The sequence below is a fragment of the Melanotaenia boesemani genome, chromosome 2 (genome assembly GCF_017639745.1).
Source record: "Melanotaenia boesemani isolate fMelBoe1 chromosome 2, fMelBoe1.pri, whole genome shotgun sequence".
NCBI classification, from domain to species: Eukaryota; Metazoa; Chordata; class Actinopteri; order Atheriniformes; family Melanotaeniidae; genus Melanotaenia; species Melanotaenia boesemani.
In genome coordinates, this window is record NC_055683.1 from 21753378 (window position 1) to 21764088 (window position 10711).

At 40.2% G+C, this 10711-nt stretch overlaps 1 protein-coding gene across 1 annotated transcript; it reads left to right on the top strand.

The window, feature by feature from the left end:
- Positions 1-601: 601 nt before the first annotated feature.
- LOC121633422 (protein phosphatase 1 regulatory subunit 29) lies at positions 602-8547 on the top strand. The gene is made up of 2 exons (XM_041975427.1): positions 602-1175; positions 1406-8547. The coding sequence occupies exons 1-2, from the start codon at positions 834-836 to the stop codon at positions 3911-3913; spliced, it is 2850 nt and encodes a 949-aa protein (XP_041831361.1). The 5' UTR covers positions 602-833; the 3' UTR covers positions 3914-8547.
- The last annotated feature ends 2164 nt before the right edge of the window (positions 8548-10711 follow it).

The following is a 10711-nucleotide window of genomic DNA, read 5'->3' on the forward strand; positions in this document are numbered from 1 at the left end:
GTGATTATAAGAATGTTGTTCCCAGCAACAGGGCAGACTAGAGAACAATGCTTCTCATGATGCAACAGGCAACTGATCCCTTTCATATGTAAATCTTGACTGCTATTCAAATGACATGCAGATGGGTTAGAAAGCTTGGATTTAAACAGGAAAGTGCCATAAGAACAAATGTCTGTAGAGACAATGTTCTGTCAGCATTTGGGTGATTCATGCTTCACTTTGAGTTAAAAAAGGCTTGTTTGAGACTGTAAAGATATTAGTAAACACAAATGCTGAACTGTATAAGTTAAAGCTTCAGTATTTCATATACTTGGAGGTAAATGACAGAGGAAGAATGACTATGTGTGTGCAATAGGCTAAAATATGTCTGAGGTGCATGGAATCTGGTGAACCTTTTACAATTCTTACGTTCTTGAGTCATGATTTTACAAGGTTACTTATGAAATGTAGAAATACATTTTACTTTATGACATTTTTTAATAGTTATAATAAAATATATCTCTAATAAAAGTCATACATTTCTTTTATGTTTTCTTTTACAGATCATTCCAAAGTTCCATCCATTCAACTTGACACAAGAGAAGCCTACAGAGAACAGAGAGATATGAAGACAAGTGTTCCCTCACCTTGCAGTTCAACAGAAGATGACATAACATGGCTGCCCTGCTAATTACCATGATGCTAAGACTAGCATTGTAAAGTATCCCCCTCCCCTCTTTTCAGCATCCAACCCAGACCCATCTTTTCTTAAGAACATTTTCCTTGCAACTTCCTGCTTGTCCCTAGATTTCTCCTTCCTATAGCTTTCTCTATTATCTCCCTTCACTGGCATCATGCAGGGCGCTTCTGCCACCTCCTCGCTCCTCCCCCTTTTATTCCCCTCGCTCCTATTCTTCTCCTATTTCTCCAACATGGTCAATGGGGACTGCTGGCTCATTGAAGGGGACAAAGGCTATGTCTGGCTGGCCATATGCAGTCAGAACCAGCCACCCTATGAGACTATCCCCCAACACATCAACAACACAGTCCATGACTTGAGATTGAATGAGAACAAGCTAAAAGCTGTGCTTTTCAGTTCAATGTATCGCTTCACCAACTTGACTGACCTCAACCTCACCAAGAATGAAATCAACTATATTGAAGATGGAGCCTTTGCAGGACAAGCCAATCTTCAGGTAATGAGGGCATAGATCCTAAAAGCTTTGTGCTTGAAAAACGAATAAAGCACATCATGACTAGTTTTTTCATTTGATTTCTGCCACATAACTTTTAGATTTTCTTTAAAAAGTTGCAGCGTGAGCACAGTGTCAATTATGATGATTCTTTTGAGTCTAGTCTTCTATTAAAAAAAAAAAAAAAAAAAAAAGCTAAAACTACCATAATGCTATTTTATGATTTTTTTTAGGTTCTTCAGCTGGGCTACAACAAGTTGACAAACTTAACTGAAGGTATGATGAGAGGGCTTGGCCGCATGCAGTGCCTCTTCCTGCAGCACAACCTCATTGAGGTTATTGCCAGCAATGCATTCTGGGAGTGCCCCAGCCTGAGCAGCATTGACCTGTCATCTAACAAACTTACTCGCATTGACCCATCTACATTCACAGTTCTCAGTCGGTTAATGGTGTGTGAACTGGCTGCAAATCCATTTCACTGTGGCTGTGATCTTTACAGCTTTCTAACCTGGTTGGAGTTCTTCAACAATGTGTCACACACCTATGATCGCCTCCAGTGTGAGACACCCCGGGAAATGTTTGGCTACCCCTTACTGAGTCCTATTGCTGCTGGCCATGCTGGTCGGAATGCCAAAACCATTTTGTATCACCACTGTCGGGATGGTGTGATGATTCCTGGAATGACCTCTCTACCACCAGATCTGGATGGTCCTTCTGGAATTGGGCCAGAGATGTTTGGTGGTGTTGGTCCATATCACCAGCCCACCACCTCTTCCTCATCTACTGATGACAATTTCAGTCCCAGCATCAAGGTAATAAAGGTTTCTTTCTCATCAGCGTCTCTCCTTGTAAGGATTCCAAGACCTTTCAGCAAAATGTATATTCTGACACAGAACAACCACACATTTGTGTCAGATGTCATGAATTTGAAGCACAAGAAAGAGATGATTACTGTCAACAAGCTCAAGCCTCATAACAACTACACCTTTTGTGTTGCCTCCATCCGCAACTCTCAACGTTATAACCACACCTGCATCCAGTTTTCCACTTTAGGTCAAAATCAGGATGATATGTCTGCCACTCCCTCCACCACTACTCACTACATAATGACCATTGTGGGCTGCCTTTTTGGTATGCTCATTGTTTTAGGAATTGTATACTATTGTCTTCGTAAGAAGCGAATGCATGATGAGAAGAAAAAGTCTATCTGTGTCAAGAAGACTATCCTGGAAATGCGTTATGGGCCAGAGGTGGCAGCAGCAGTAGCAAACGATCCATCAGCAGTCCACAAACTTCAGGAGCAGTCTAGAGAACATCACCAGTATCAGCACCATCATGGGGGAAAAATGTCCACATCTTCAAGTTCAGGAATGCTCCACTCAGCTAACACCACCTCCTCAAGACTTTCCTCAATCCCTCAGGTAGAAAAGATGGCCACTGCCTTCTCAGAAGCCCTGGCTACAAGTAAAGGAAATTATATGGATGTGAGAACTGGAGGAGCAGGGATGGAAAGAATGGGAGATGGTGGGCATGGAGGGATGAGGGGGGAGAGCTTGAGGGATGATGATGGAACTGATCTTGGAGATGACTCAGATGATGATGGACATGGCTCAGCTTCAGAGATCTCTACTATTGCCATGGAGGTGGACAAGGTTAACCAAATCATTAACAACTGCATTGATGCACTTAAACTGGATGCAGCAGCAGTTGCAGCCTCTGGTGCCTCAACTAACCCCACAGCTTCCTCCAACCCCACCTCTCCCCCGCCCACCAGCACATCCTCTCTTACTCGAGGCCTAATCCCACTTTCTCCAGGGGTGACAGAGGGATGTCAGGTCATTGGTCCCAACAAAATACCACCTCCTCCCCCACTCCCTGCCTTGAATACCCCTCTCTCTGAGCGCCCAGGGATCAGTGGTGGTGGCTTTGTTGTTTCTCCCCCCTACAGGCACCCTCCTCCAGCCACTGCTGCTCGTCCAATTCAACGGCAAATGAGTGCAGATGCAGCTGTAATTATGGCAAATGCTGTCAAAAAACAGAGCAGCACCACATCTTGTGGCTCTGTGGGTCGAGAAAGGGAACGTGGAGGGGTTAGAGTTTACAGCCTGGATGTTCCTGAACCAAGGAGCCCAGATGCCTGCAATCAACAGCAGCAGCAGTTCCCAGATCGGGCCAGTCCTGTGGGCTGTGGGGAGCCCCTTGACAGGCTGCCTTTAGTGGGGAGTGGAAGCTGTGGAGGAGGGGGTGGTGGTGGTTGCGACAGTGGTGGTGTTGGTGCCCAACATCAGGACAGCCAGAAGTCACACCACTACCATCAACAACAACAAATACAACAACAGCAACAGCAGCTGGAGGTGCAACAAGACTACCACTGCTCGGAGCACCGCCACTCCGTCCCAGCTCTCTACTATGAAGGCTCCCACCAGGGCTCCCCAGCCCAGAAAGTTTCTTTCCTTAAACCCCTGACGCGCTCCCGCAGGGATGCAGCATCTTATTCCCAGCTTTCACCTGCCCGCCACAACTCCAGTTACTCTGGATACTCCTCTAGCCCAGAGTACTCCTCAGAGAGCTCACTGAGGATCTGGGAGCGCTTTCGTCCATACCGGAAAGGCCCGCGCGATGAGGCTTGTTATGTGACGGCTGGAAATGCTCTACGAAAAAAGGTGCAGTTTGCTAAAGGGGAGGACCTGCATGACATTCTTGATTACTGGAAAGGTGTGTCTGCTCAGCAGAAGCTGTGACTGATGATCAAAACTGAGCAGTGAAGAAAAAAGAAAGTTTGGGTACTTCTTTTTCCTGATTGGCTTATAAGCCACAGAAACCGTTTGAATTTCTAGGGAAGAAAAATGTAGGACAAATTAATGCCTTTGGGTTCACTCTGTTTGTGATTATTTGTTTTCTTTTTTGTACTTTTTTTGTTTGTTTGTTTTGTTTTTTTATTTATTTTTTTCTTGGCATGCTTGGTGTATAGAATGTTGTGCTAAAGCAAGTACTGTGAAACTGTGCCTGGGATTGGAGAGCCATTACCATGTTTTATTTTACTCTTCATGGTAGCACTTTTTTCCACTCCTTATTTAGTATTTTTTTTGGCTTTCATTAATTATACTGGGAACAAATGCCAACGGTGTAATTTAGTACTCTTTTAAATGATCATGGTTTGTAATCCTTTTTATCAGTGCCATGTTTCACCTCAAGCTTTAAGCTTGTTTGATCCAAGGTGTTTCCTGTTTTGCATTGGGTTCTGCATCCATTTGCAGCATCCACACGGACATGTTTAGGTTTTTAAGTGAAGGGCATCTATGACAGAGTGGAATCAGTGCTATGTTATAACTGACAGCAGTGGATTAATGAATAGCTGTCACATGCAGTACATGTATCTCTCCTTTAGTCCCTTCTTAAGGCTGATCTATCTGTAAGTCGCTTGTCACAGAGAAAGAAAGATAAATATCATATGAACAATGATAAAATAGCCAAAAGGGCATTTAGGTTATGGAGCTTGAGGAAATCGTAAAATTGAGATTAAGCTGGAACATTGAAGTGGTTTCATTTGGGGTGTTGAACACATGAACGCATTTGTACATTGGTCAGTGATTACAAAATGTGGTCTCACATATTAACCAAATCATCCTAAACAGCATTTTCCTGCAGCTACTGATTAGAATGAAGGTCACGGTTTGATAAACCACAGAAGGCAACTGAACAATTCTTCATGTGCTACTTACCTGAAAATGTTTGATAAGGTAATTCAATTTTGTATAACGTAATGTGATCTATGAGCTTGCATTATGTCCTCACTAAAAGCTAAAAGATATGATCCATGTGTGGCACAGACCAAAAAAAAAATAAAAATAATAATAAAAAAAAAATAAAAATAAGCATGAGCATGGGGTATAAAATGAAAAGCATTCAAGGGGACCCCAAATATTTTTTTCTTCAGCTAGTGTGAATATTAACATATGAGGAGATTCATTATCTTCATATAATGTGAGTAACGAAGTACATTCCAAATCCTTTCTCTAACTTTAAAACGAATGAGGCACAGTGGGAAAGGACACTTCTAATTACTGCCAATGTGTCTGTTCTGTTCTGGAAATTAATGCTATTGTTGTCTATAACTGATAACTTAATTAATCAGCTTGTGACAGGCATGTCCGCTTGCACTTTATGCCTCATAATTGTGTTTGTGGCTGTCTGGTACACAGTGGTCATTGTAAGCGGGTGTTGGCATGCCTTGTCGGATTATACTGTATATGCCCAAACTGACTTAAATTAATACTTGTCAATAATTTGCCCAGTGGCTGGTTGTCTGAGTCTGAACAATACTAGATTATTAATGGCATGTACAGATGTACAGATGTCATACATGTACATGATGTTCATTGTTTTTTTTTTTTTCAGTCTGGACATCATCGTGATCATGATGTTCCACAGATCAACAGTGCTCCTTGCTAACGCAGCCATTACATTAGCTATCTAGACTTTTCTTACCTTTTCTATTTCATTGATCTACTTGTCATGTTAATAAATGATAATGTTATTTCCCAGCATCATGGCTGCAGTAAAATTTTCCCTAAAAATGTGAAAATTAAATTTGTTGCCATAGCTTCTCATTTTTGTTCATGGATTTATTTATTTATTTTTTTAATGCCAGAAAGATTTTCAACTCTCTTCCTTTTCACACTTCCCACAACCTCCCTGGCCCCCACAGGTCTAAAGGGATGAAGGTATGGCATTAGCAGAGTGCTGTGCATAACGTGCACTGCTGCATTTAATGTGGAGAATTTGAAATTATCTATCTTGCAAGAAGGGCCTGAGTCTGTATAACACGTATCAACACTTCTTTTTTGGATTAATGTTTTAGCATGTTATTGTGAATAAATTCAAGATGAACAGGAAATATGCAAAAGTATGTTCATATATCTCGATACCGCTCTATGTGTTTTTTCCTATCGGTTTTATTTTCGTCAAACATGTATTCCCTTTCTCTTTTTTACCCTATTTTTATTTAGATGTGTGGCTACAGTCAGGGTCAGAGGTCCTTTCCCTTGCATCCAATGTTCAGATTTGAGAGTTGTGTCCACAAAAAACATCTGACTCAACAAGTTGAAGGAAATGATTACTTCATACTCTGTAGGTTTGCTTTACAAGTATTACATCCCAGAGAAAGAACTTGGTACTCCCTACACTGTCAACTGCCATAAAAAGTTTAGCTAAAAGGACACCAAGGCAGAATTTCAGGAATAGCCGAGTGATCATCCTGTCAGCAGCCATTCATGTTCATCTACCTGATAAAATATAATGCAACGTAAAATGCTCTTTATTACTATTTTCATAGATGACCTTTGATTTAAGACATTTTCTCTTTTAATTAAACTATTTAACACATCAATGTGTTTTTTTCAGGAAAACGATTTTCAGGTGATAAATGCTCAACTGCTCTTCTGCTCAGAATTTATTACATGTGACCCAACTTATGACGGTTATGGTGATGGCATGGGTGGATTTATAATTCCAAGGATATTTTCACTAAAGAATAAACATCTGCTAAACATCTGTTACTTATCACTGTTTACCTTAAAACCAAAATGACAACAGTAGTCATGGAAATGGAAACCAGCTCCTTGTGTGCATATTCCAGATAACATCTATGTTGAAACAACACACACACTCACAGATAAAGACATAAGAGAAACAAAGGACAGTCTTGGATAATGCTGCTGTCCTTGTAAAACTCTAGTTGGCATTTTAAACTAAATTGTTGTGTCAATTAGCCCTTATGTTTAAGGGGTACTTTCTCTTAATTAAAGATGCAACTTATACGGGTATTTGAAACTATTCATATATGAGCTACTAGAATTTCAAAACTTGAGCAATGAGATTGAATAAATAAAAAAATATATCAACAACAGAGAAACAAACAAAGGCAAAGTCCAACTCAGCCCACATTCTTATTGAACCCCTGGAGGGTGGTTGTTTGGAGATGGATGGTCCCTTTTGTATCTCCATCCTTCTTGTTTGTCTCAGAGCCACAGGAAAGCAAGACACAGGAAAGCCATTTACTGTGTTATTAAAGTTTAATCCTTTTGTCAGTGGTTGGCTATGTTGGTACACCACTAAACTCACAAGTCATTTTTCAGATTCTCTCTTGTTGCTACATCTATTAATGCTCTGTTATGGCAAAAATCTGCCCCAAATTAAAACAGATGCTGATCTCTCAAAGTATCCATAGCTCATGTTAAATACTTTAGTCAGACGCTGTGCACATGCCCTTGATGAGCAATCATAATCAGTTAATTGTAATCAGAGGACGTGTCCACACCCATGTAAATGTGACTTATCAGAGGGACTTTTATTTAGCATTCAGCCTTCTTTTTCTTCTGTTCTCCTCCCACAAGAACAAGAACACATCCAACAAGAGTACATGGCAAAAATGGAACATGCAAATCAGTCAGAATGAATCACACATCAACTAAACTGAAATGGCTCTTTTTTCCTGTGAGGCAGGTAATGGGCAAGGTCCTCAGAGAAAAGGCATGATTTTGGTTGAATGCAGGCAGACAGCTGTTACAAATTATGTGGAAGCATGGCAGCACTACAACTCATCATGGTAGTGCTTCAGATGAACACACACGCACTCGCACACACACACATGTGTGTGTGTGTGTGTGTGTATACATGTGTGCATAATCACATAATATTACACTGTTAATTACAAAGTAAAAGAGTGAGATATCCTCCCAGCAGCTCTTTATAAATTTGTTTGTCCTAAATGTAAAGGCAGGTGACTGGCAGGTATCAGCACTCACAATGAGTTGTTAAAACCTTTTGTCTAATATGAGTCTGTTAGCTTACTGTGTGGGAGATTAGCCTGTGTGAATAGTGTGCCAAATTTGATTAGTGGAAAATTGTCTTTTCTAAATAGCCACAGAGGGCTTTTGGCATCAAATTAAACGCATGCCATTTTTGTGTGTGTGCTGCTCTAAAGTGAAACGGTACTTATCAAAGTAATGAAAAAGGAAGTCAGTTGAGACAAATGAAACATGTCCTAGTGTGACTTATTTCTTGGTCGGTCTTCAAACTCCGACTGGTCAAACACTGCCAGTGTTTCCTTTCTGAATGCCAGAAATTTGTAGATGAAATATCACCATAAAATGCTGTTTACTTTGAAAACATTCATCCACAGTTAAATATCATCACCAGAATTGACTGAACTCTATGTGTAAACTCCAGTTAAGAATTTCCGTGCAGGAGAGCATTTGAACCTCTTGTAAGTGAGCCAGGTTGGACTGAAGTTTGCCACCTGATTGGACTCAGTTTCCAAAGATGGGACAAAGGACTGAATCTGTGAAATATATGTGAATTTTGTATACTAGACGAAAAAAAAAAAAAAAGGTAAAAACGCTCTATGGATGTTTTCTACACAGCCTTGATATGTCTGTGTTTTTTTTATTTTTAGTTGGTTTGTCTTTGATTTGTTTGGGTTATTTTTGATGGGGAGGTTGGTGATTCCTGGGAATCAAGGGATTAAATTTAAGTACTTGCAATGATATATGTTTAAAAAAATGGTTTAAGAACAGAAAAAGTTTAACTTATTGTACAACATTAAAGAAAAAGTTGTTATATTTGCATGATTCCCTGTATTTTTTGAGAGACAAAAATATATTGTTGTGTACAATGAGTGGATGTACATTGAAAACAAAAACCATAGGGGCTGCGGTACAATATTTTCAAGTACCTTTGATTTTATTGTTTAGGCATTCTTGCCAGCTGGTTTTTATTTGGACAATTATATCATAACCTGACGCTGCAGTTTTGTTGCTCTTTTAGCCACAGGCTGGGGAAGTGAGCAGTGAAAAGATGGGGCTAACATGTTTGAAGATGGTGGTCGCTTAGATCCATTTGTACACTAGTTTACACAGATTATTCTACATGACAGATCTGAGAAGCTGTCTTCTTTGCTTGAGACTGGGCAAAGTTGCAGTTTGTGTCTTTTTTTTTCCCTCAAAATTCAACCATCTCATTTCGATTTAAAAACATATCACAGCATAAGAGGAGCATGCTGATATGACGCAGGCTGAGACACATTGAATACTCTAATCGTTTAAACCTAATCTCAATCCAACAGTCAGAAGTCAGCAGTGAATTAATGCAACATCAGCAGCTCCTCCATCAGCTTCGGCCCTCTTGCTTTTAGCTAAATAAGTGATTTTGATTCTTCATCACTTGGTTGCAGAGGCTTGGTTGTAGAGCCTGCTGGGTCTCTGTGCAAATATTATTTGAAGTCATCTAATGTCCTGCCACTGTTGCAGATCAGTATTTTTGCATCTTTCCTTTATAATATGATGTTTCACTCAACTTGACTAAAAGATAAATGATAGCTGTGCTATTGTAGAGACCAGAGCTGAAGGCCTAGCTGAAGTAAAGGAGAGAGTATTAAACATGAATATTAATATTCCAGCACAGAGTAGACAGAATATAGCCTAGGAGGGAGGAGAAGGTGAGGCAAATATTCATCCCATAACTTGTTGGTACACCTATAGCAGCTCAGCTGATTTATAAGTTATTGAGTTAGGGCTCATGCAGTGACAGTAAACCATAACTCAATGCTGTGTTTACTTCCTGCAGTGATAACACTGAGGCTCTCATACTAAGATATTTATGGCTTTGCCACTGCAAATACCTAAAGAGGTCTTCTTGTGTCACTTGCAATGAAAAAAAACAAATGTATTCACCTAAGGGGAAATTCTGCTCATCAGCTTGTCATCATGACCACCAGGCAGCCAGTTTCTGGAATTATTTCTAAATGGAGTAGAGTAGCAATATAATCAGATAAAGTAAATGTCCCTTATTATTGCTGGAGAATAATTTGTAATTCCAAGCCCCCATTAATCCAACCCCAACCCCAGAGCTCTGAAAGTTGCTAAAAGTTCCCACTGCGGCAAGACCAGATGACATACAGCTTCAGAGGCTCATCAGTCAGATACATGTTCATGGTCTCTGCACTCACAGATAGCAGCGGGTGGGAATTCATTTTTATTCAAAACACACAGTCCAGCTCTTCACCCTTAGAGCAGGATGATTTGCCTTGCCTGTGCCAGAGATTTAAAACTGCTGCTTGAAAAAACAGGGAGGGATCTGTGAGTTCAAGCAAAGATGGCAGAAAAGAGAGCACATTCTTGACTTGCTGAGGAAATTAGATGTCTGACTAATTTGTTCTTAAGCTAATAGTGTCTTTGCAGCATCAAAGCCTTTTAATGTTTATGTTTGAAAACACATTATTCAAGTTCAGCTATTAAATAAATATGATGCACAGAACCCCGAGTCAGTGTCAAAATACTAAGTCAGGATCAGGGATGTTAAAACCTCCTCAGTTGGTAATCACTGATTAAACTTTTGCTGAGCTCTAAGTCCCCTGATGTTGGTCATCATTCCTTGTGTTAAGACAAACAGGACTAACAGGTCTGTCACAGGTTACATCAGCTGAATATGGATAAAAACAGCACCAAGATCTCCTTAATGATAGTTATTACAACCAAGTC

Coding starts and splice junctions, on each gene's coding strand:
- LOC121633422 (XM_041975427.1), top strand. CDS start 834: ATGCAGGGCGCTTCTGCCACCTCCTCGCTCCTCCCCCTTTTATTCCCC. Junction 1,176..1,405: donor CAGGACAAGCCAATCTTCAG/GTAATGAGGGCA, acceptor GATTTTTTTTAG/GTTCTTCAGCTGGGCTACAA.